Source organism: Achroia grisella, unplaced genomic scaffold, assembly GCF_030625045.1.
Source record: "Achroia grisella isolate CSIRO2021 unplaced genomic scaffold, CSIRO_AGI_Agris_v1 utg906, whole genome shotgun sequence".
Classification (NCBI taxonomy): domain Eukaryota; kingdom Metazoa; phylum Arthropoda; class Insecta; order Lepidoptera; family Pyralidae; genus Achroia; species Achroia grisella.
This window is the reverse complement of record NW_026713064.1, coordinates 621,300-648,441: the sequence shown is the minus strand read 5'-3', so window position 1 is coordinate 648,441 and position 27,142 is coordinate 621,300. Positions and strand designations below refer to the sequence as shown.

Here is a 27,142-nt window from a genome sequence, read left to right as displayed (position 1 = left end):
ATAATATTGTTTACACTTTCCAGGATATCACAGACTTATTTGGAACAGACTTACCAACAGAAGATGGATCTTTTAGATTTAAAGAGGGTATATTCTTAAATGCTCTTCAGAATGGCGATTGGATACTATTAGACGAATTGAATCTAGCACCTCAACCTGTTTTGGAAGGTCTCAATGCATGCCTAGATCACCGCGGTGAAGTGTATATACCAGAATTAGGTAAAACATTCAAAGTGAAAGCAGAAACAAGATTGTTCGCGTGTCAAAACCCGTTGAAGCAAGGTGGTGCTCGAAGAGGTCTTCCCGTATCATTCCTAAATAGATTCACGCAAGTATACATAGACACATTGACTAAAGATGATCTTATGTATATTATTGAGTCTCAATACCCAATATTACCTTACGAAGTACGACACAGAATAGTGGAGTTTAATTGCAAAGTTGCCCATGAAATTACAGAACTTCAATCTTGGGGGCATAAGGGGGGACCTTGGGAGATGAATTTAAGGGACATACAAAGATGGTGTGATGCACTTATATATGATCAAAAAGATGATAGATTAGTATCCCCCGGTAAGTTTGTCGACATGCTGTATATCAATCGGATGAGGACGTTGGAAGACAAAGAGAAGATGTTGCAAATTTATAATTCTATTTTTTATCCTGAGTACTTCAGAAGTGATACAACTCCACAATTTGAAATTCATGACAATGAAATTGTCATAGGAGATGTTGCAATTAAAAGAAATATAGAAAAGAATCTAAAGAATCGTCACTCTATGGAAACAAATTTCTTAATTTTAAGAAACCAGTTGTCATCTTTAAAAGCTTTAGCACAAAGTGTTAAAATGAACTGGTTATCTATACTCGTCGGTCCTACAGCCACAGGTAAAAGTAGTATCGTACAAATCCTCGCGGACCTAACAGGTAACGACCTTCAAGTTATACCTGTAACTTCAGCTATGGATGTGTCCGATCTCTTAGGAGGGTTTGAACAGGTCGATTTAAATAGGAATCTCGAAAATCTATTTGACAAAATAGAGACACTGACCATACAAATTGTACGAAATATTTGGTTAGCGGAAAACAGTCACCAGTGGAATTCAAATAACTTACTAACTCAATTATATAAATATAAGTCATTGCAAAATTATAGTATAGATAATGAGATCAGTAATGATTTTAATAAGTACAACAAAAAAATACAATTTCTATTTAAACACTGTGAGAAATTAGCTGAATACAATACAGCATTCTATGCGTCTGCTAAACTAAAAGAAATAGTAAATAGTTTAAAAAAATTGGGATCAAAATTGTCTCAAACAACATCCGTAAATGCTGGTGGTAAATTCGAATGGATTGACTCTTTACTTGTAAAAACTATGATCGAAGGATCTTGGCTGCTATTAGATAATGTCAACTTGACATCAGCAGCCGTTTTAGATAGATTAAATGGACTATTAGAACCTAATGGAGTACTTAGTATACCCGAACGTGGTGAAGCGAGCGAAATAAAACCCCACCCAAATTTTAGGATCTTTTTTACAATGGATCCCAAATATGGGGAAATCTCTAGAGCAATGAGAAACAGAGGTATAGAGATATTTTTACTACGATCTGATGAATTGAATGTTAGGATAACAGACACGGTGCCTTATATGGATCTGATTGCATTATTGTCATCTTGTGGTTTACCACAAAATTGTCATGACGTATGTCTCGAATGCCATGAATTAATGGCGTCATTTATTCAGGGTAAGTAATTTTTATTGTTTATTCTAATCAATTGTTTTCTTTCCCTTATTTTTTATCTATCATTTAACGTGAATGTGTAACTGTATGTATAAAAATATGTAGTTTTATATTCGTCAGAACTTCAAAGTATGGTCTAAAGATGTGTTAACTTGCTACTCGAGTAACACGCTTCCCTAGGGTATGCTGCATATAATTATATGAATTGTACGAGCTATATTCTCAATGATTCTTTTAACATTTTTTTATTTTCCATTTTAGGGTTCGAGCGTCCTACATTATCACATTTGCTTCAAGCATCGCATCTAATATCTCAACAACTAATACGGGCCATACCTTTCAAAACAGCTCTTGCAAGCGCCTTTGCTGATGTTTATATAAAACCAAGATGTGGGGGAGACTTTGCATCTAACCTTAATTTGTCACTAGCAGAAACAAAAAATACTATGGTCAAGGCATTGCAAAAAATATTACATCAAGTGGATTGCAGTATTCAAAAGTCAAATAATGTTAACCATACATTGACAGTGAAAGGATTATGTATAAATTCTTCAAAAGAAACTACAAACCAAATTGAGTATGTAGTCTCCCAACAAATTACAGACACCTCATCGCCCAACACTGATCCCTTGTTATGTAGTCTACTTGCCTTATTCACAGCATACCAGAAATGCCCATATCAAGATTTATACATTTTACACGATTTGATCAGTAATAAAATAAGGTTAATGAACAATAACAACTTTAAGGAAATTATGAAACAGAAAAACGACGAATTGTTTGAAGATCTTGGTCAATCCCAAAACGGTATATGTGCAATGTATAAACGATTTTACCCTGAATCATATCTATTAGATGAAAACTTTGTCAGTTCTACCAATATTCAAACACTTTTAATATTTAATAAAATTTTGAAGTCATTAGTAGATCACAGTAAGGATTTTTCTGCGCTTGACTATTCAATTGCCCTGCGTTCAAACAATTTGAGCGACGATTTTCCGGAATATCCTATATTATCCAGATGTCAAACGTATTTAGACACTATCGACTACAGTATCATTCGCGCAATAGAAAACAGTGCTAGAAAAATAAATGATAAAATGGCGTGCTATATTATTCAACTGCTAAATTGGAGACGAAGATTCGCAAATATATGTTGTACAGGCATTTTTGTTACTGATAAAAAAGGAAGGAAAATTTTGAACGACGAAATTGTAAAATTATTGTACGTACATAGTAAATGGCTTGAAAAACATTTGTTTGGTGTACTGTGTAATGATGTCGATCCCATAATACTGAATGAATATACAATGATTACTGAAAGCATAATGCACGAAAGCGATAAAGAGGATTCAGTAATGACTAAATTAACCAAAAAACTCAGAAAATTATATGGTCAACCAAAACTATATAAAAATCAAGATGAATATGACTTGTGTGTAGCAAGATCCAAGTTAAACAATAAATTAACTTTGGACTTGACTCAGTCACTTGGCAAACAAGTGAATAAACTGTCGATAGATTTTGCAAATGTCACTGATTTATCTCTTGCCTTTGATGTACCTGATAAAAATTCAGTAACAGTAATTGAAGATAATATATTAAACTCAATGGAAAATGTAAGAACACCAAGTAAATGGCAATCAGAAGTAAAACTTCTGCCTATAAACGCATATGTTATACAAAGAGTACTAAGTATTGTGAAACAAGAATTTTTGAAAATATTCAACAATGTATCGTTGATAGAAACAAAGGGACTGATTTACCAATCATACTTATTGGTCCCAGTTATTGATATATTAACAAACGTTATACACATCAGCAAGACGACTAAAGGGCTTTCACCATCTCTTGTGAATATGTTAATCTCTATTGAGAAACTTCTTAATGGCAGCTCTGATGTACTACTACATGAAAGGTGTGTATTTCTTAATTTATCAAAGATCAAATCTCTGTCTGATCTGTTTTCACTATTGCTTTCTGTGGTTAGTAAGACATCCTATGAAGAATGTTGTATTTTATATAACTACAAATGTCAACTAAACTAAAAGTATACGTAATGAAGATCAAATTTCATTTAAATCTGTTTTGTAGATTTAGCGTGAAAGCGAGACCTTCAGATAGGCAGAGTTACTTTCGCATTTATAATATTAGTAAGAATAAGTGCAATGGATTCGGATACACTGACATTTAAATACTTTATCATGGTGACATTATTGATAAATCTATACATTATTTTTTTAGTATTATTGTGAATACTTATAAAAATTCTTATATGATAGTTTTACGGTACTGTACCTGCCTTATATTAAGTATCAATAAACACTAATGACTGATAAATAAATTATATTTCTTTTAATATAAAACTTAATTCTAGGTTGTCATCAATACCAGTAAGGTTCTGGGAAAAATTCTACCGAGCATTGGTATTTTCTCCTGCCTTTTATCCTTTGGCATTCTTTAATACAAGTGAAGCTACGCCCAGTGAAGATCTTGTAGAAACTGTGCCCACTAGTGGAAAAAGATTGTCAGCTAATCTCCCATTACTACCATATTATGTACAGAAACTGACATTGTTTGTTAATAATGGTAAGCAAATATTTGTAATATTTGGGAATAAATGCTTATATATTTATCTAAAGTGGCAATGCATAGGGCACATAACTCGTAGGACAGATGGGGCAGTAAAGTCCACGAGTGGCGACCTCTGACCGGAAGACGCAGTGTGGGAAGGCCTCTGACAAGATGGACCGACGATCTGGTCAAGATCGCTAGAAAGCGTTGGATGCGAGCAATGCAGGACCAATCGTCGTGGAGATATTTGGGAATGCCTTTTTTCAGCAGTGGATGATGATGATGATATTTTCTTTCTTGTTACCGCTTATTCTAGGGATACATAGAATTACTAACATTGTAGGGAAGTACTCCTCTAGATATTACTAACCCTACAATTGTCGGACGACAATCTCTAATGTCATATGACATTTTACTTCTTTTCAGATTCCCGTCATTTGCCAGCATATGAAACAATATCGCTAGAAGGCCGTGCAAATTACAGCATACTATTGAATACAGCATTGAACACTATATTTAAGAATATCGCAACACTAGACATCACTGCTTCTTTGAAAATGTAAGTGTAATTAAACTTAATTTTAGGCTAAAAATGCCTAAAATTAATAGCATTTTTTGCCGAGAATAATGGTTGGTAATTGGTTGTTACTCTTTTGGACACAGGTTATAATATGTCACAGCAAAATATCCTAAATATAAATATATTAAACATATATTATAAATAGATAATGAATAGATTTTTTTTTGACTTGTCATTTCAAGATTATAAATTCATATACTGTGGAAGAGAAAAATTGGTTCTCCTTAAAACCACTCACTCTCTTCCAGAGTGTATGATTAACCCATTGTGATTAACCCCGCAGTTAAGATTATTAATCACATATTATTCATATGCAACTATACTTTTCATGGACATATTGATCTCCTCTGCTTTTCAGTAAGTCTGATGCTGAATTCGAAACTAAGAAATATGAACAGTTACTTAATTACTTAAACTTATCCATAACTCCAACTAAATCAAAGGACGAGCAAAGTGCAAATAATACTTTCACAGAAATGATAGAGAAATTACAAATGCAAATTGTTAAAGAGAGCCATTACTGCAACTTATTAATGGAAGCCCAGAATATTTACACTGAGCTATTGATTTTACTGCAAAATGTAATTACTGAGATCAATAGGGTGAAAATATTAACTGCTGAGTTGTCGTTACTAACGAGTCTTTTGTTTACAAAATTAATGACAGAAATTAGACCAGTTGATCATGTTGAAAAGCATAAACTAAAATTGAAATATATTGACGAGGATATCAAAATGTTTGATGCGTTACTTAGCACTTATTACCTTCACGGTGTGGTCACTGGGACTATACCAGAGAAAAGGAAAATTAATATGGCATCAGATGTAACTGTAGAGTGTTTGAGTGCAAATAGCAAGGATTTAGTTAAGGTACACCCATATTGTGCTGAATTGATTGCACTGAAAGAAGAAACAGTGAAGAGAGTGCATAAATATGCATTAGATAATACATTCAGGCCTGCAACTCCATCTTATAGTGAATTTGTCATGGTAAGATTTTCATTGATGATTTAATAATAGAAGTAATTCATAGTAATTTTATAAAGGCGAAAGTATATATATATATATAAAGTCTGTCTGTCTATCTGTCTGTTAGTTTATCGCCTTTTCATGTCTGTCTTTTTAAGTCATTGGAATAACAAATAAACGTATGGCCCATCTGGTGGTAAGAGGTAATACATTACTGACCACGGGTCGCCTATATTCCTTTCCGACATCACGTTACCATGTGACACCCGTGATAGCACTCATGTGTTACCATTCTATTGCCGAAACGCATTTTACAAGTTCACAAAGCAAGCTCTTTACGGTCTACCTCAAACAGAACGTTAAAGTATTTAACGTTGGTCAACTTTTCTTAGAAGATAAAAATTATAATATATTATAATTGACTCTTATCTATTCCAGGACTGTAAACACTTCAAAAAATCTATATTATCACCTAAAACAACACAAGACTTTACCAATAGTCTTATAAATGTGTCTAATAATTTACTGAATCAATTAAAAACTCAAATCTGTCAAGTAAATGATATAAAAAAAGCACATACAGTTGTTAAAGAAACAACATCTTGGTTGTTCTCAGTGAATACATTTTATAACAAACTACAAAAGTATTCGGAAGCGTTTCCTGATTTAGCAAAACCGTTGCAAAGTTCTATATCTCAAATGGTCTATAGTGTTACATCAATAATTGATTTGATCAAAGAAATAACTATAAAGATCGATCAAGGACCAGTATTAGAGGAAGTTGTAAGAGATTTACTAATATATCCGAATCACATAGCAAAGAATGATGAAAAAGAGGAATATCTTAAAAGATTCGTGTCCGATAAGTTTAGAGCTTTATTGAATAAAAATATGGTTGCTGCCAGTGAAGACCCTTACAATGCAGAGTTGGAGAATATTCAGTAAGTAAACGTGTCATTTATGTATGCTATACTTTTTAATTTTATCTATCTATTATATGTCTATATAATTATATTCTCTATTTATATTTATACGACAAAAAAGGAGAATAAGAGATCTTACTTGGTAATTAATGAGAGAATGTTAAGTCCACACAAAAAAGCAATGGAAAAATATTAAATTCTGAATATATATAGGCATATTTTTGTAATTTAATCATATATATTTTAATTTATAGTTTTTTTAACATCTTTATATCTTATGCATTAATATCTCACTACTGGAATTATACAGTTACTATGTGTGTAGTCTAAATTAGGAACACTTTGTAATTTTTTCAGATTATTGAAAATGAATTTGGCTGAATTGAAAATATACTACACCGCATCGGAGCACATTGATGAAGCTACTTTTGGATGCATTCTATTGACGCTCAATGAGTTGGTGGAAGCGTGGCAAAAGCAACAGCAACAAATAGAACAGAAAAAACAAGACGATGACGCGTTATATGTCACTAAGTAAGTACAGTCAACCCTCCTATAACGCGGTGAGTGCGTACCGCGTTGTATGGAAACCGCGCTATAAGAAACTCGGATTTAACCGTACAAACCAGGCTAATTCGTAGCGCGTTCTATGGAAACCGTCTACCGCGTTGTATGGAAACCGCGCTATAAGAGACTCAGAATAAGTACAAATCACATCATTCGTACCGCGTTATATGGAGACCAATAAATACAAAAGACAAGATAAATTATAAATTATTTTTATTGAACTGAAGAGTATGAACTCTTCAATTCAATAAAAATAAGGAAATGATGAAACAAATGAAACAAAAACTAAACTAAAAAACTGTTTTCCAACAAAAACAAAAGAAAGACTTTTGTAAAATGATGTAATCTTTCAACACTCATCCTCACTGTCAGATATGAGTCGCCTAACTCGCCTTCTTTTAATGGGCAAAATGTCTTCCTCACTTGGTTGATCTTCACATTGGTTTTAAGCGGCTAAGACGTAGCAGAAGCAGAACGTAGTTTTTCTATAGTTCACGCGACAATGTAGTCAAAAGATCACATATATATCTTTCATGTTACAGTTTCGTTAGACACACACACGCATGGCACGCAGTCGATGCGAAACTATTTAGTTAATAGAAGTGGAAGATAGCGCATGAGGAGAACCACCCACCCGTGAACCACGCTGATATAAACATATCCAGTTAAAACCATTCATTGGGTGCACGGAAAGAACTGATGGGACGTTGTTGAACGGAAACCGCGCTGTAAGAGTACCGCGTTATAGGAGGGCTGTCGCAATTTCAGCTCCGCGTTATATGGAAACCGCGTTCTGAGAGTACCGCGTTATAGGAGGGTTGACTGTATATTTAATTTTTATTGCAAATATTTATGAAAAGAATTTTATAAATATGTACTTTTAAAAAGCCGACTTTATCATTACAAGCTTCTCCTAGAAACAACTTGGAATCACATTAAAATCTATGATTTCCTTTCCTACTTTTAGATCAAAATGCGAGGATGAAAACGAAGAAGAAATTGCAGAACAAGAGATAATGGAAATGTTTCCATCATATTCAGACATTGATTTCGGTGAATTTAAGCCACCCAGTCTTGAACAGAAGACTAAGAAGACTCAAAGTATAGATAATAAACCAAAACTGTTTTTAAATCAAGAAGACATATCATTGGTTTATGAATGGCATTCAATATTCGTTCGAAATATAACACGGACGGAATGGTTACCCAGCCCAAAGAATTTGTTAGGGTGTAATGCAGTAATGCCATTACTTCAAAGGTATCCCACATTTAGCCGCATAATGCAGAATGCTTGGGAAGCATTAGACGCAGATTTTGAGGGAATTATGACACCAAGTCTAATGCTGATTATATCGCAGATAAAAACGAAAGTTGATGGCAATGGTAAGAAAAAGTTACATTTGTTTTCAGACAGACATTGAAATATGAAAATGAAACGAAAAAATTACAATATGTTATGTAAACTATCTTTTCTGCATCTAATCTTGTATTTAATGTGAATTGACAATATATTAGCATTCGCCAACTATTCAAAGTATTACATATAATTGTTCAAAGAATACAAGATAATAAGAATACATCATTTTTATTTATAGAGCCGTCAAGTCAAAAAGTGGATTTCTACCGTTCCGCGTGGGTTTCCGAAACCAGACAATGTGTTCCTTTACTTTACAAAGTAAAGGAGGCAACAAACGAACTTCTGGACCAATGGCCCGATTTCCCGACTTTGAAAGATGTGAGTAATTTAAAATTTTAATTTATTTCCAAACTATCTTTACCCTTTTTTGCATTACCACTGATCTGATTTTTTTTACATTACCACTGATCATTTGGGTTTGGCATAATATATTTTACTCTTACTTTCTTTTCCATTTGCAGTTATCTTAGAGGTCAGTCAGGTAGACACTCTTTTACTTCTATAAACATCCACAATATCTCAATTCCCCCTACAATGGATACCCGAAAATCCAAAGATTCAGTCATAAGATATCATAAGATACATAAGATTCAATTTTTCATAATTAGGTTTCTTTATTATTTTTCAGATAATTGTAATCGTGAACAGAATCCTGAACTTCCCCTTGTCAAGTCCTGTATCTCGCCTTCTCACTGGACTAGAACTGCTCCGCGACAAGATTGAGGAGTGGAACAAAAACGCGCATAAGGGCAACAATATGATTGACATCTCATTGGCCGTCGGACAACAGATTGTGAATTGGAGAAAACTCGAGATGTCACAGTGGAAGGAGTGCCTTAATAATATGTATGACAGGTATGTGCCTAAACATAAGTATTCTGTTTCGCATCAAAAAAGGTAAAATAGGACCTTTTTATTTGTGACCTTGTCGTAAGTTTGTCTACAGTCGTTTTATTTTTCTCTTGAAATTAGTAATTAGTTTAGAATTATGGTCTCATCCATAAATTACGTCATAACATTTTATTATTTTTGACCCCTAAAGGGACTATATATGTACCAAATTTAATTTTAATCAGTTCAGTAGTTTTAGCGTGAAAGCGCGACAGACAGATAGAGTTTATAATAATAGTAAGGATTGTTGAAATTGCAGGAAACGTTCAGAAGCTCACAAATACTGGTTCTATATGTATTCAGTTGTGATATCGTATTTGGATGCTAATGCTGATGATGAAATAGTACCTGCGTCTAAAGTGACGTCTGTACTCAACGAGTTCATGGAGAAATCTAACCTTGTCGAGTATGAAGTGAGACTGGACATCATATATATGTACCATTGTCATCTGGTACATTTGGAGCCCAGTGACAGAAGAGGTTTGTTTTTTAAGATAATATAATGTACTATAATAATGCGGTTTCTCTACACCCTCCAATTTTATTGTCATCATCATTTAATGAATATTAAAGGCAAATGTATATAGTGATATATAACTCACGTAATCATATAAGTAGCATATATATGTGTTACTTACCATCATTTGTTCTGTTAGAATGTTGACTTTTCCATTTAATTAAACAACCTAGTAATCGTGATGTCATTCAACTTATTTTCAATATGAAAGATTGTGATTAATAGTCTTTTTTACATGCTCAAATAATAATAACATTTTTTTTTTAATTGCAGATGAATTACTATCGATATTGTGGAATACATATAATTATTATTCGCAATTTAAAGCACAAGTATCTACGCATGTAAAAGAGAAACGTGCACCAATAGAAAAGAAACTGCGCGACTTTGTGAAAATTTGCACTTGGGACAGAGACCTTAGCTATTGGAGTGTTAAAGATACGGTGGAAAAAGCACATAAAGCTCTTCATAAACAAACAAAGGAATTTGAGGTAATAATATAATTGATTTGCAACCAAATTTCGTATTAGCTCACTCCAGCGTATGTTTTTCTTCTATTAAATTCCGATTCTATTATCACTGCAACTGGGAATCATAAGAATTTGCAAAGAATTTCAATATAGACTAAATAGATCTCGCTTTAGTTTATAGTTTTCACACAAAAAGACTAAGGTATTTACTTCTTTACTCAATTTACCTTTAATCTTCCTTCTACACTACTTACTTTTTGTACTTTTTGCCGCCGAATTACGTTTGGCAATCATTTCAAATCCGTAAATGGCGGCAAACAAACCTGCATAGATGTAAAGAAGATTTATATAAACATTGCACAAAACGATTTTTTTCTAGAATGTTCTCAAAGAGCCTGTGGCCAATTGCTTGGTGGATAATAGCAGCGAAGACAACACAGATCATGTCGGCATCTGGGATCGGCCGAAACGAGCTGCAAGCGCGCCTGTAGGCGGCGCCTACATGATAGATGTGTTGAATTTCATACTGCTCACTAGAAATATAAAGGTATTTTTTTTTAACCTTTTATGAGTAATATACATTTTTTACATTGTTTGGTTTTAACATGAATATTTTAGCTAGTGCAACGTAGTCAAATCATCGAGAGACTAAAGGAATAAAGGTATTTATCCTTTATTTACAATAAAATTATCGTGTTAAGGTTCGTTTAATAATATAAATACCCATAATGGTATGTATAACTAACAACCCAACCTGGCTTGGCTAAGCCTTCCCAAGAAATTACTCTGTTGATATAAGAAAACCGCATGAAAATCTATTTATTTGAGATTTTATATTTCTATCTATTTGAGATTATCGCGAATACAGAGGCGCCGAAGATCTTTGTTTTATATAGGTATGAAGGTATATTTTTTTTTGAGCGCTGGTAATTCCTAAATACAGTACAGATAGCTGCAGCTCACTGACAGCAAGACAAAAAAAGTTAAAAAAAAAATATCTAAAAGTTAGCCGCTAAATTACCAATTGTGAATGGAATCAAGCTATTAATAAAGACTAAGTGATTTTGTAGATATTTAGTATATTCTTATTGTATATAGTGCAAATTTCAATGTATTTCCAACATTTTTTCTTTAGAAATATCTGGACAATGCTGATCAACCATGTCAGGCCATAACAGAAGGATCTCTCTTGTCGAAAGTGACGAATTTGTTGAATAAAGCAAAGACACTGTGCAAAGATACCATGACGAATTCTAGCTATCCATCTATGGTGCAGGCATTGGATGATTTTGTAACCCTCGTCATTGAGACCAGTACCCATCTGGGTTCATTAGAGGTATGGAAACATATTTTTGTTAAAATAAACAATTGTTATTTAAATCAAAAAACACATTTTTTTTCTATTCATTTTTATAATTCAGTGATGTAGTGGTTTAGCACATCGATTTATTTCTGATAATTGTGAGTTCGATCCTCACACGATATAAATATTCGTAAGTAAGATTGTTTTTAAGGATCAGGATGTTTTCTATTTATATTATGTACGTATTTATAAAAATATCAATTTAAATATTTCCTTCAGTTGTCTAGCGACCTTTGTACAAACTATGTTCAGTTTAGGACTAAATGGCGCTGTGTTTTGGAATACTGTTATTAATAATTACTTAGTTAATAGTAAGATAATCTTTACAAAATATGAAAAAAATCCTAAATAGGTAATTATTCAATTTTCAGGTAGATTCAACTCTACCAAAAGAGAAGCAAACATCTCAAGCAAAGAACATAATACAACAGAAGCGTAAAGCTCTTGCAGATCTTTTCAAGTATCTCACTAAAATGGGTCTCAACTACCGCACTGGTCTTGTCATATTGGCGGCTAGCGAGGACTTATATGACTTCACAATACCGCCCGTGGATGTAGATGCTGCTTTACAATACTTAAAGAACCGGTATATTAAATTATCACTGTCTATTTTTTATATTCTTATGCCATTATGCACTTAAACTGTCATTGGACGGTTCTAGTTCAACTGCCTTCTTTAATATTAAAGAGTTATTTTTGTTAGAAAGATGGAAAGCAAAGAAGTAAGTAAAATTTTAAATCAATGTCAAAATATAAAATAAAATGTCTATAACGTTTCCAGCCAATATTATCAACATACCCCCTTAATCTACAATGTATGTAACAGCAATATAAACAATAAACATGACATTGGAGATTAACAATAATAAAAGTTATACAATGCCTACATTAGTTATACAATTTTTAAATTTAACATTGCATAAAGGTTTGGTAAGCATGTCTGCCCACATTTTTTCTGTTGGAACAAACTGTACATCAATTATCTCTTCCACTATCTTTTCTCGGATAAAATGAAATCGCGTATCAATATGCTTGGTTCGATTATGATGGACTGGATTTTGCGCTAATTTTATAGCCGACTGACTGTCACAAAATATCGTAACGCGCTGTAACTTACCGGTCACTTCTGATATGAAGCTGCGAAGATAACAAGCTTCTTTAGCGGCTGCTGTTAAAGCCATATATTCTGCTTCAGCCGAGGACAAAGCCACTGTAGGTTGCTTTTTACTTTCCCATGCAACTGGTCCATCTGCCAGCTTCATATAAAAACCTGTATATGAACGGCGCGTTTCAACGCAATTCGCCCAATCAGCATCTGTGAACCCGTACAATGTTTTCTTTGTACATCGATATGTCAGTGAATAATCAATGGTACCTTTTAAATATTGTAGTACATGCTTTGCGGCTAACCAATGGGTTTTATTAAAATTAGAATTAAATTGACCCAAATAACTGGTTGCAAAAGCGATGTCCGGGCGTGTATGAGTGGCCAAAAAAATTAGGGATCCAATCAGTTCCTGATAAGGATAAGAACAACATTCGTTCTGATCATTAGGCTCTAGTTTCTTATTTATTGGTGTGCGTACCGTTTTACAATCTTGCATACCAAATTTCGCTAAGAGCTTTTCCACAAAAGTCCTTTGATTCATTTTCAATATCCCTTCTTCATTTGATATATTAATACCTAAATAATACTTTAAATCGCCTAACTCCTTTAAACTGAAATACTTTTCCAAATCATTTTTCACATTGTCATATGTCATGTCATTTTTATAGAAAAGAATTATGTCATCAACGTAAATAGCTAATATTACTAATTCGTCACCAAAAAGTTTCGTATATACACATGGTTCAAGGAGTTTTTGTAAAATTCATTTTTGATAAAGTATTATCTAATTTTATATTCCATGCACGTGGGGCTTGTTTAAGTCCATATAGCGACTTATGTAATCTACATACCTTTTTCTCACTGTTTTCTGAAAAACCTTGGGGTTGTTCCATATATACCTCCTCCACAAGGTCTCCATTTAGAAATGCGGTATCTACGTCGATATGGCGCATCTTTAGGCCAAATTCAACAGATAATGCAAACAAAGTTCGCAAAGATGACATTCTAACTACAGGAGAAAAAGTTTCATAGTAGTCTAGTCCAGCTATTTGACTGTAGCCTTTCGCAACTAATCGTGCTTTGTATTTAACAATGTTCCCGTGCGCATCTCGTTTTTGTTTGAATACCCATTTACAAGGTATGACTTTCTTTCCTGATCTATCTACTAAACTCCACGTATTTAGTTTTTGGAGAGATCTGTACTCATCTGCCATAGCTTGTTTCCACTTATCAGCATCTACAGCATTTATTGCCTCCGTATAAGTAGAAGGTTCATCTGGTTCCATTATAGAATTACATACCTGATAAGTTAAGAACTCAGGTGATTTTCTCGTTCTCAAAGGATATCGACGCTCTGTTTCTACGGTTTCTGGTGTTTCTCCATGCTGATTTGGATCTATAGGTGAGGGTATCACGGTCTCTTCGTGAGTTTGGGCATCCTCAAATATATCCTCTTCAACTGCCTGTTCTACTTCTGTATTAGTAGAAAATATAATAGGCATGTGTAAATTATTAGAAAAATCAGCATTGGTATTACAGTTCTTAATACTTTCTCAAAAAATGAAACATCTCGAGATTTTACTAACTTTCTCGGACATTGAGCGTTACGAAAAAGATAAGTATTATGTTCAGTAGTATACCCAATAAAAATATGTTCTTCAGCTTTATTATCTAATTTCCTCCTATTACATGAAGGAATATGTACAAATGCCCTACAGCCAAACACACGAAGATGGTTTAAGTTCGGTTTATGATCATACCATTTTTCATAAGGCGTCATGCAACTTAAGGCACGATGAGGACATCTATTCTTTAAGTATACAGCTGTCTCAAAAGCATCTTGCCAATATGCCTTTGATAAATAACTGTCAGCTAATAAAGAATGAGCCTTTTCTGCAATCGACCTATTTGTACGTTCAGCCACACCATTTGACTGTGGGCTATAAGGCGCTGTGGTTTGGTGAGTAATGCCCTGTGAGTTAAGGTACTGAATGAAGTCACTATTAACATATTCAGTGCCATTATCCGTCCTTAACTGTTTTATATGACCGTTTAATTGTTTTTCCACTAGAGCTTGAAAAACAATAAATTTATTTTTCACTTCTGTTTTATTTGAAATAAAATATACAAAAGTCATTCGTGTAAAGTCGTCAATGAAAAATAAAGCATATTTGTTACCTTGAAAAGAGACTTCAGGTAATGGGCCACATAAATCAGAATGAATAAGTTGTAGTGGCTCAGTCGCTCTTTTACATAGAATGCTCTTAAATGGTTTTCTGACCTGCTTGGCTTCAATACATGCTACACAAGGCTCCTTATCTGCTATATCAAAATGTATTATAGCTTGACCTTTTAATGATTGTAACCCAAAACGACAAAGATGACCTAACCTCCTATGCCATAAACGATATTGTGACAAGTCAGTTACTATATCGGCATGTGAAACATTGTAGCTCAACTTTGTAGTATTATTAATAGTACAGTCCAAAATACAGTCCACCAGAATTCGTACCATGCAATATTGATTTACCTCCTTTATCAACTATAGTTTGGACAGAAATTAAATTCGCCTTTAGTTCGGGAACATAAGCAACATCACTAATCCTATCAAAAAATTTACTTTTAGTATTAATGGGAACAGTACCTACGCCAGAGCAGTTAATATCTGTACCGTTTGCTATTGTAACTTTACCAGAACAAGGTTTAAGAGACGTCATCCAATCTAGTCTCGAAGACATATGTTTCGTTGCTCCTGAGTCAATTACCCACCTATTCATTTGTAAACCATCATTTGCTCCAAGAGCGTGAGCGCTCAATACGGAAGATTCTTGTGATGTATTGCTTTTAAAGATTTTCTTATTTGGACAATCTGGGCGTTTATGTCCTGGCTCCTTGCAATCGTAACATATAATTTGCTTCTTCTGCTTCTTATATTTATCTGGACGGGTCCTTGTCTTTAATGCTGATACAGGCTCCATATCGCGAGATAACTCATTTAAAAGTTTAGTTTTGACCAAATCAGAGGTAATTTCAATGTTGCTATTCTCTAGTCCCATGATAAGGGGTTCATATTTTAATGTAAGACCGCCTAACAGAATCGCCGCAACGGAAGCATCTTCTATGACTTTCCCTATATCTGCGAGATCTTGGACGGTGCTCATTATTGCATTTATGTACTCTTCCATGCCAGAAAATTGTTCGAGATTGAATTTGTATAGTTTTCTCTCTAAAGTTATACGACCCATGCTGCGGTTTTCATATGCCTTTTTCAACTCATTCCAAGCATCTTTGGCGGTTTTACAGTTCCGTACATGAGTTATGGCTGGACCGTCTAACGTCAAATTAATTTTTGACAAGGCTTTCCGATCTTGACGGATTCTTGTCGCTTTTACAACCACACCTTCGGGATATCTACTATTGTCTCAAAAAGATCTTCATGTAAGTAATTACTCATCTTAAATTTCCAAGATGAATATCCTTCTTTATTACAAAGATATATGGTATTACTTACGCAGGAACTTGAACTCGAAATTCCTCGAGTTGTATTATCACCAGCGTGCATTTTTACTATTATTTTTGTAAAAATATGTAACAAAAATCCTTATAATTTTAAATTATTTGTTAGAGCATTCGTGCTGATAACGTGTTAGAAAGATGGAAAGCAAAGAAGTAAGTAAAATTTTAAATCAATGTCAAAATATAAAATAAAATGTCTATAACGTTTCCAGCCAATATTATCAACAATTTTGAACGTTGAACTGGACGTTATAGTGTCAATGTAAAAAAAAATTATTTGACAAAAACTGAATTCGAACATTTTGTTATTACAGACGTTGTGATGCATCTCTATCACTCCTATGGTCGGGCTGCGAAAAGTACTTTCAGAAGAACATAGCACGACATCGACTTCTTACCGCCGCATTATGTTCCCCACACCAAGACCTGGGAATTCAAAACATTGAGCGGTGTAAGGGATTCGCCGCGCAGTTGTTGGTTAGTTAGATTAATATAATACATTAAAATATGTCTTTGTCGCATTACTCGGTAGGTTTAACACACCGTTTTTCTTTGATAGTTGCAAGTTGCAAACATTTGTATTCATAAGTATTGGTTAGCGTGTTTTCTATGGGTTATGTATATACATAACGTATATTTAACACAACAAAAAATATATTAAGTACACTTTGTCTAATACCCATAACATAAGGTCTGCTTAAGTTGGTGCTAGAAGAAGCTATGTGAAAAGTCTTGGGCTATTTTTGTTATTATTTATACTAATAAAGGTAAAATAAGTCATCTATGTAGGTCGTAAATCTTTTATTTAAATGTTTCAGAAATTGACCAACACTCAAAAGAAATCCATATCCAAATACTCCAGACACCTTTCCGATTTACGCACGGTCACTACAAACCTGACGAACGCATTAGAAATTGATACTACTACTACTAATGTATCGACAGTGAATCAAAAGCTTTCTATATTGGCTGAGTGTATTACCAATGTTACCATATTATTAGAACAGTTTAGTGTATTACTAAAATCATGTCCAGAAAGAACAATCGATTTAGAATCTAATCCCAATATCGATGCTGTACTTTCGAATTCTTCGATAGTACGTTGTTACAAAAATAGTGACGAATGGAACGAATTGTACAAAAGAATCAAATCTATCATATCCGATGTACATAAACTAAAAACAGAATTAAATAAATTAATATTGTTCCCTAAGAAAATTGGCAGAAACACTCAGTGTTTGCAAGTAATTTCACAAAGTCACATCGATATGGCAAACGGAGCTAAGATTAAATTGCGGAAAATTGCAAGTAATGTTGATAGTATTCTGCAAGAATATCAGATCAAATTTAATTCTGAAATTGTTAATTATGTACCTCATCATCCAATGATGAGAAGTATTGTTGAATTAAAGGAATATTTAATGGATACTATCAATCAAATTGATAAGCTAGATAAAGGTAATGATGTTGTGATGGAAGAATCTTCAACTAACAGTTTACTTGGAAAAGCAGAAGATTTGTTAGCAACTACATTGCTGGTTATTCAATCGATATATAAAAAGCATTTACCTGTATTGAGTGGTAGTAATGCAGATATATTAGACGCTATCGATAAAGTTATTGATAGTGAAAAAGACAAAGAAGAATCTAAAGATATTTTGGAAGATAAACATTTGAAACAACATTTGCAAGAAAATTTAACGAGCGATGGAAGGATGCTTCAATTAGAAACTATAATAAATAAAACAAACGACTTATTAGAAAATTATGTACAATTGATGTGTAATCAATCAGATACCAATGAAGAGAAAAATGTCTTGATGAGATTGATTCCAATATTGGAACAAACAGTATTGTTTGTACAATATTTCGTTACACAGAAAGTGGCAGTCCACAGAGTTTCTTGCAAGATGTTGTCAGTATTATTAAAAATATTCTCTGATCTAGCAGCAAAAGGGTAAGTTACATTTCCTCCAAAATATAATTTTATTATTCTACTTAACCATATGAATGTCCACCACAACAATTTGGAGCAGTCAGATTGTCTATTTGTAGATAAGATCGTTTAGAAACTATAGATACAATTAGGTAGGTAAGGTTATTCACATACACAAATCAATAGTGGTGGGATTTAAGTAATTTTAGAGTTCCGGAACAGCAACGCATGACATTTACCAAGGACGCTACGTATATTTTCGGAAATATCGTTACCATACCATACCATATTGTTCTAACTTATAAGTATTATATTCAATTAAGAATAGTGATGTGTTTAACATTACTTAATATATGTCTGAGTGATTTAAGTACTCGGTATTGATGAAGTACAATAATTGCCATGGGTATATTTCAGGTTCTGCAGACCATCAGACTTAGATACTGAAGAGGGTGAAGGTGAGGGCGGTCCTGGCAAACTGACAGGTGGAGTTGGTCTCGGTGATGGTGAGGGTCAGAAAGATATTTCAGAACAGATAGAGAATCAGGTACTGGTTTATTTTTACAATCATTTTGCATAACTATGAAGGGGTACTGTTGTAAAAACATATTTTCCTTGCTATTTATTATTACCCTTGGTAACAGAACATACTTTATATTAAAGTATATTGTTTCCGTAAATGTTACTATAATTTTAGTTTATTATTGATTATATAATTATTAATTATATGCATCGTAATGTTATTGTCGGTCATACTTTTACTTTCAACAATGTTTAAATAGACTTATTGTGTAACTCTAAACAATATGTTTCTGTATGTTTAGATGTATATCTATTTGTGTTGATTTTAATATACTTAAATAATAATAAACTTTGAAGAAAATAAAAATAAACTTTTTGCAATAACTATTCTAAAAAAATATTTATAATTTATTGGTAAAAAGGACCAATTGGATGACGCGCATCGTCCTGGGGAAGAAAAAACACAAGAGGAAAGAGATTGCAAGGAGGAGGAGAAAGGCGTTAACATGAGTGACGACTTCGACTCGCATTTACAGGACGTCGAGCAAAAAGGTATTGAATTTGAAATATTCTGTTTAAATATGATTACTATGATTATGTTCCCAGTGAACACTGATTAATTTTCTTTAAAGTCGCGTTCGCAGAGTCTCATGGTACAGTTACCGAATCAATATACTAATAATATATGATTTTGTTATAGAAGGAAATGATTCTGAACAAGAGGATGATGAAGAAAACGCCGATAAGCAGATGGGCGATACTGAGAACGCCGCTGAAAAGTAAGTAACACGATTAGTTAGTTTTGTGATTATTTTATAGCCAAATATATGATTTATATTGTGTGGTCGAAACAGATAAAAATAACTCTCAGAATATTTAGTTTTTAAAGGTAAAACCTCAACAAAGACAATCTAAATTTATAACTTTATAGTCCATTGTCACTGTTTTAATTTAAACAATGTAATATTTATGTTGTTGTGAATGATAGACTAGACCAACAAATCTGGGGTTCTGAAGATGAGGATGATTTAGACGAAGAGCAAAACAATAGCAAAGAAAAAGAAGAGAAAGGAAAGGGTGAGAGCACGGGCGAAAAACAGATAAGTGCTAAGGAAGAAGAACAAGGCACGGATGACGGGACAGAAGGGAAAGATAAACAAAAGAAAAAAGACATCAATGAAATGGAAGAACCTGAAATTGATGATGATCATGTAAGTGGTGCTAGTAATTTGTGTAAATATAGTGTGTGTATGTGAATTCCTATACATGGGGTTCCCCATAAAAATTATAATAAAGTATAGGAACCCAGACATCCTATTTAATTTCAAATATTATAAGATTGACAATGTCGTACTATTTTTAAGAAATTTAAATGTTATTAATATACGAATAATATGTTTTTCTTACGGGAAACTCCTTCTGTTTTGTTTGTTTGTGTATTAGCTTTAACATAGAGCCAAGTCTTGGCTTATGCAATTGTCTTAAAAAATAATTGTTTTAAGAGCGATTATACATTAGAATTGTATTTGTCATTTGAAGATTTCAGTTAGCACCAATTCGTCTAAATTTTTTTAATCACAAATTTGTTTGATATCAGTGAATTAAAGTATATAGACAAAACGCGATTCACACATGATACATTGTACCTACAAGAGATCGGTCTTTTTCCTAAGTAAGGCCTATTAGAGTATTAAATAATTTAAAAATGTTTATTTTCAGGTGGACCCGTACCATGGTAAGCAGCAGCCGCTTCCAGAACCCGAGGACTTTGAGTTGCCAGACAATACAGATGTTGATGGGGATGAACAGGATAATGATAATGTAAGTAATATATGTGTACGTATTCTATTGTATGATGTAAATAAATAAACCGTATCCAGTGTAATTATTCATTTATAACATATTATACACAAAGTATGCATCAAGCTGCGATGCCCGAATGAGTAGAATTTGATCATTTAGTAATTAGTAGGTAAGTTATTTGAATATTTTGTCTATAGGATGGTGAAACAGAGACCGAAAATCCATTCGAAATACCAGTAATGGCTGAGGATATGCCAGAACATAAAGAAGACGATGGTGAAGAAGAGAAAGAGAATAGAAATGGTCTAGATGTGTCAAGTGATGAAGAAAATGGCGACAATCAAGATAATGAAGAGACGGTACGTTTTATTGCAATAACTTGTAACCTTTTGCTTTATTCCGGAAGTAAATAATGATAATCAATAATTAAAGCAATGTTTTCAATATACTTTATGCTATACTACAAATATTAATTAGAAAGTATTGTACTAATTTTATTTACTTAAAATATGATAAATAAAATGATTAATATTCTATTTTATCAATTATTTCGTTCGAGTAATCAGAATAAATATATTCTTAATCAATAGATCGACATAGACAAACTGTAATCTATATCCATTATTGTATCAAATATTATATCGACGCCAAATCTAAGAACTGTACTTGTTAATTGTTAATGCATGAAATAAAATAGACTACTACTTATACATTCAAATTATAAGGCAGGAGAAGATAAAAAATACAGTATAGTACTTTCCTTTTATGAAATTTAATGCAAATTCATGTAATGTATAGGAAAAAGAAGACACAAATAAACCACAAGATGACCAGCCTGAAAGCGCAAATGAAGAAGACAGTCAGGAGGCTGAGAAAAAAGAGGAAGGTACTGAAAATGAAGACAAAGGGGACACATTTGAAGAAAATGCCGAAGAAGAAACACCTGATAAACCAGAAGAGAATCTCCCAAAGAATCCCGATGATGTAGATAAAGAGGATGAAGTAGAACAGAAGAATCTTGAGGCGAATCCACAAGCGAATCCATCAAACAATGATCCGACGGCAGAAGATAGAGCTGAGAACGCAGAGATGGATAGGGGAACTAATGATAACGTTGAAACTAATGCCGAACAACTTAAAGATGAGGAAGCCGAACTTAAAGTAAGTTTTTTTACATTGTAAATTCTAATTTGTCATAATTTAATAAAAACATCCTGGTTTTTCATTTAAAACTCAACTTTTTGAGTTGGAATTAAATCTAATAAAAATTAAATTTATTATATCTTGTACACAATATATAAATTATTCATGCCACTTGATCAATGTTTAAAAATTATTAATATATTTTGAGATAATAAGTATGACACAATTGCGGGTGGAAAACCTTCTCTATGAAAAGATTAATTAAGTTCTGTAATAGAAAAGGTATCATATAGCACATATAAAAAATGTGCAATAACATTATTAACCGCAGATTTTTTAAGATCCTGTAATTTTACTACCTTATTTCTTATATTCAAACAAAACATATCTTACAAACCCAGCTGGATGGCGTCTAAAATAGGTGTGAATGAGGTCTACTTCGGTATAAACTAAACAACAACAATATTTAAATACATGATCCAAAATTAAAATAGCTAGTACGAAAAATCGGGTGACACTGATGTGATAAAAATATTTATAGTGTGCGCTTATTGAACTCGTTACTAATTATTATTTTTCTGTGTGTAGGAACAATCGCAAAAACAAGTGGGTGATGAGAAACAATTGACGGGCCGATCAGAGTTGGACAAGAGCGATAAAGGACATCGCGGTGAGAAGCAAGCCGCTAGTCGCGCCGACGCCACCGAACAAAAACAGAAAGAACGCGAGAACAAGCCGGGAAGCACGGATCAGGAACGGACGCTAGGTATAGCGGCTTGTTTAAACTGAAACACATTAATCACATCAATCATGCTCAATAATTATAATCCTAAATTTTATGCAAATCTGTTTTAAAGTTTATTACAATTATTATAGAGTCGATTTTCCAACAAAAAACAGTTTATTGTTAAACATGCGATATGTTATAACCATTTGTTAGTATCAGTATACTTCTGTAATCATGAAACAAAATTTCAATGTATTTCAAAGGATAATTCAAATCAACTGTAATAAATGAACAAACACCAGTAGTTATTAAGAATTCTTTAGCAAACCACTCTGAGCATAAATTGATCCCTGCAATACTCGGTTCTTCACTCTACATATTTAGAGTCCGCATCTCCATCCTTCATTATTGGTCGTATATTTTGCCTTATATTGTATCGATTAGGAATACATTATCACCATTCGTAGTTAATATTATACTATAGATAAATAATAAACATATTTTGTAGGAAACGTAAATGAAACGAAGCATAAGCAGATGCACACATTAAACATGGAAAGAGAAGACGAAGGGGAAGAGGAATCTGGTGATAAACATGATGAAGATAAGAATGCCGACGCATATCAACACGTGAAACAAGCACAGAAGGACGACATGCAGGTAAAGTTCGCTGCAAATTACAAAATCATGTTTTATTTAATTAACTGGAGTGGCAAAGCAACTGACGGGATCTGTTGCAAAATGTAAACTGTTATTTTAAATATAAACTCATCCACAAACTGGTATATCTCTTTCCTAGGCGATAGACGCAGCTACAAAAGAACAAGCAGATCAACAACCCACAATACAGCAAGAAGAAGAAGAGGCAGAGAAACTAAAAGAGGATGAAGAAGTACCTATGGACATTGATGACGACGATATTCAGGTTTGTTACACGTTTTATTGTCAATATTAGTATACCTAAATGTATTAAAAATAAAGTATAATAAATTTTATAGTATAGTATAATAAATTACAAAATAGTTGAAGGCATTACATTTAAAATTACCTTCGGCAGTGATATTTGATATAACTGTCGGAGAAAAACATTTTTATTACAGTTTGTTTACATATGGTTTGTACCATCTGATATTTTGTTATTTTAGTTCAAGGCCCAGGCAAATTAAATATTACTGTAGTTTCATTTTTTTACTATGAGAAATTTGGGAAAGATTATTGAATATGTGTATTATTTGCAGATTACAAAGTCTGAAGAACTCAAGCCAGAGAAAATTAAAAATGGCTCGGAAAAGGATGATGAAAAGTCTGGAAAGAATAAAGAAGGAGGCGAAGAGCCAACAGGTGAAACTGGCATCGAGGTAGAGGGTGAGCAAGTGCTTACAGCAAATGTACCAAGAGGCAAAGATACCACTTATCACACAAGGTATGTATTATTTAGCAAGCTCAGTAACTTTATGCATGAATTGCTAATTTTACTTTGCTTATATTGGGTTAAGAAATAATCATTATGATTTGATAAAATGTAAACGTACTTAATTTGACGCTGATAAATACTGAAACCAGTACAGCAATTTACTAATTTACTCCAGAAATTTAGTTCTTATCCAAAACAAACGTATATTCATCTATGTAGATATGTTTGGATCTTTGAATTTATTTATAGATTACGATGTCGTTCTTTTCTGCACTAAACTTCACTTCAGTATGAAACCGAAGTGAAGTTTAGTGCAGAAAAGAACGGCGGAAACAATGGTTTGTCTAAATATTTTGTTATATGTTACTTCATTGTTATTACACAGTTGTATATTAAAAACATAATATACGTACAGATTAGATGACAATCAGCAGCATACAGAAGAGATGACAGTAGAGGAATATATGAGTATCCGCGAGTGGGTCCAGCGTGGTTCTCACCAGGGTCCGTGTTCGAGCGGAGTATGGAGATCGCTTTGGCAAGAATCAGCCGGGGCCGCGCGGGCGCTCTGCGAGAGACTGCGCCTCGTGTTAGAGCCTACTGGACGCTCTAGGCGAGCAGGTATATATACTAGTGAAATGGTCGAAACATTTTTTTCCTGTCAATCAAATTACATAAAAGAAAATACATTTACAGAATATTCAGCGTATGCTGACAGGATGTTCCTGTGTAGCACTGGTTATCAAACTAACCCTTTCTACTAATCTTGAAGATAATATAAAAAATATATAGGAGAACTGGGGTAGAATTTGAAATCAAAGTGTTTAAAACCAAGTACTTTTGTCTGCGTCATAATATTAATATGTCATTATTTGTAGGCGATTTCCGGACTGGTCGAGCTATAAACATGCGGCGTGTGATTCCGTACATCGCGTCGCAGTTCCGTAAAGATCGCATCTGGTTGCGGCGGACGAAGCCCGCTAAACGTGAATACAGCATCGCCATCGCTCTCGACGACTCCAGCTCTATGGCCGACAACCGGAGCAAAGAGCTTGCATTTGAGAGCCTCGCTCTAGTATCGCAGGTGAGTGGATTAACTTGTGCACATTGTCTACTAGCGAAATATAGAAATTTAAAAATCGAAATTACAATTTTATATAATATATCCTGGATATTTTTAAGTATTTGGAATGGCTAACAAACCGGCGCCCACCTAATGGTAAGTGTTACTACCGTATATTCATCACGTATATAGGAATATACATGAATACATATTAATATTCACGTAATATAGCTTACAAAACATGCTGCGTGGTGGTTTAAATAGAGAGATGATTTTTTATAAAGTATACCTCGGTACATATGTATATCAATCGACAGAAAATTCATATAATATAACACTTAAATGTCTTTGCAGGCTTTAAATCTGCTGGAGTCTGGCGATCTTTCCATTCTCAGCTTTGGCGAGAAACCTATTCTTCTCCACCCATTCACTGAACAGTTTTCGGAGCACTCAGGCTCGAAGATTCTAGAACAATTACGCTTCGAACAAACAAAAACGAAAGTAGCTCAACTACTAGACTTCTGTTCAGTTTTGTTCGAGGAACAAACAGTGAGGAGCGACGCTGTAAATGCAAAACTATTGGTGATAGTTAGCGACGGGCGAGGGATTTTCTCCGAAGGAGAGACCCGAGTATTACAAGCAGTACGCAGAGCAAGACAGCAAGGAATATTCTTAGTCTATGTTATCATTGACAATCCAGATAATAAGGTAAGAGTTTCAACATGTTCGTTCAGCTACGGAAAAATACTACATTTTTAAAAACTATTTTGGGGCATAGTTATACTACTTAGAGCACTGTTCAAGAGCTTGACTCTGAAGGGTCAATAATTTTTGTATCAATATTCAAAAACCTCATTGCTAAGCACCATAAACATTAGTCTATAAAATAGATATTATTGTCTTTATTTTATATTTTTCATTCAAAGTTTGCCCATAAACGCTGAGGAAATGTTTTTAGCATTAATTACATTGACTTTACAGTATATATTTTTATTCTCGCAATTACTTAATAGCGGTTTATGATATTAAAATTTAATTTAATTGAACACATATATCTCATCTCTGTCTTACTAAATTTCGGGCAAAAAAACCTTTGCTTCGTATTTATAATTGTCTATAGTAATAACATTGTAAATCCCACCAGCATTATTGTGCTGAATCTTAAAGAAATTTGACAAAAATCTGTCAAGAGGGTGGTCCAAATGAAGTCGCGATTAACACCTAGCCTGTATATATATATTACAGGCGCATTACAGAAAATAATAATTCAATTTAATAAATCTCTTTACAGGATTCAATCATGGACATCCGTCGACCTCTCATAGACCCAGTTACAAACAGTCTCGGCGGTTTCGTACCTTATCTCGATACTTTTCCATTCCCGTTTTACCTAATACTCCGGGATATGTCGGCTCTGCCTACAGTCCTAGGAGATGCTCTTAGACAATGGTTCGAATTAGCCGCGAATACTGTTAGCTAGTATTATAGTATTGTATAAGTTTAAGGGTTGCTTTTTTATGTGTACAAAATGTAACAAAAAAAAACACTATTTTGTTGTTAAAATTTTTTGGACAACTTTGTTAATTAGGTATATCAATTATAATTAAGTGCTGTGATTATTATATGACTGCATTGTATTAAATAGTTGAGATATAATAAGAAATTGTGTAAAGTATATTTTCGTTATATCTCTATATCAATATTTTGTTTAATAAACACTTGCAATATATTTTTTTTATTTTAAAATAATCCTTGTTCTTTTTTATTTAACTGTAATTGCATACTCACTGATGGACCAGTTATTAGTAAGAGGCAACGGTTGACTATTTAAATTAAAAAATAAGCTGAAGAATTAAGGTATTCAGCCTATGCCTGCCAGCCTATAATT

At 33.4% G+C, this 27,142-nt stretch overlaps 1 protein-coding gene across 1 annotated transcript in view; it reads left to right on the top strand.

Moving 5' to 3' along the window:
• Positions 1-26,937, top strand: part of LOC131853872 (midasin) — a 38,915-nt gene extending 11,978 nt beyond the window's left edge. Inside the window, exons 10-41 of the mRNA XM_059204948.1 lie at positions 24-1,755; positions 2,014-3,670; positions 4,130-4,341; positions 4,753-4,885; positions 5,265-5,895; positions 6,313-6,815; positions 7,155-7,331; positions 8,332-8,747; positions 8,960-9,099; positions 9,410-9,636; positions 9,932-10,152; positions 10,463-10,680; positions 11,039-11,206; positions 11,795-11,995; positions 12,394-12,608; positions 16,961-17,123; positions 17,465-18,603; positions 19,000-19,129; positions 19,527-19,656; positions 19,805-19,883; positions 20,093-20,315; positions 20,824-20,925; positions 21,105-21,266; positions 21,706-22,068; positions 22,639-22,816; positions 23,286-23,437; positions 23,577-23,702; positions 24,016-24,200; positions 24,607-24,812; positions 25,070-25,275; positions 25,609-25,962; positions 26,546-26,937. Of these exons, the coding sequence (XP_059060931.1) occupies positions 24-1,755; positions 2,014-3,670; positions 4,130-4,341; positions 4,753-4,885; positions 5,265-5,895; positions 6,313-6,815; positions 7,155-7,331; positions 8,332-8,747; positions 8,960-9,099; positions 9,410-9,636; positions 9,932-10,152; positions 10,463-10,680; positions 11,039-11,206; positions 11,795-11,995; positions 12,394-12,608; positions 16,961-17,123; positions 17,465-18,603; positions 19,000-19,129; positions 19,527-19,656; positions 19,805-19,883; positions 20,093-20,315; positions 20,824-20,925; positions 21,105-21,266; positions 21,706-22,068; positions 22,639-22,816; positions 23,286-23,437; positions 23,577-23,702; positions 24,016-24,200; positions 24,607-24,812; positions 25,070-25,275; positions 25,609-25,962; positions 26,546-26,734 (10,938 nt within the window). The 3' untranslated portion in view covers positions 26,735-26,937. The remainder of the gene's footprint in view (positions 1-23; positions 1,756-2,013; positions 3,671-4,129; positions 4,342-4,752; positions 4,886-5,264; positions 5,896-6,312; positions 6,816-7,154; positions 7,332-8,331; positions 8,748-8,959; positions 9,100-9,409; positions 9,637-9,931; positions 10,153-10,462; positions 10,681-11,038; positions 11,207-11,794; positions 11,996-12,393; positions 12,609-16,960; positions 17,124-17,464; positions 18,604-18,999; positions 19,130-19,526; positions 19,657-19,804; positions 19,884-20,092; positions 20,316-20,823; positions 20,926-21,104; positions 21,267-21,705; positions 22,069-22,638; positions 22,817-23,285; positions 23,438-23,576; positions 23,703-24,015; positions 24,201-24,606; positions 24,813-25,069; positions 25,276-25,608; positions 25,963-26,545) is intronic.
• The last annotated feature ends 205 nt before the right edge of the window (positions 26,938-27,142 follow it).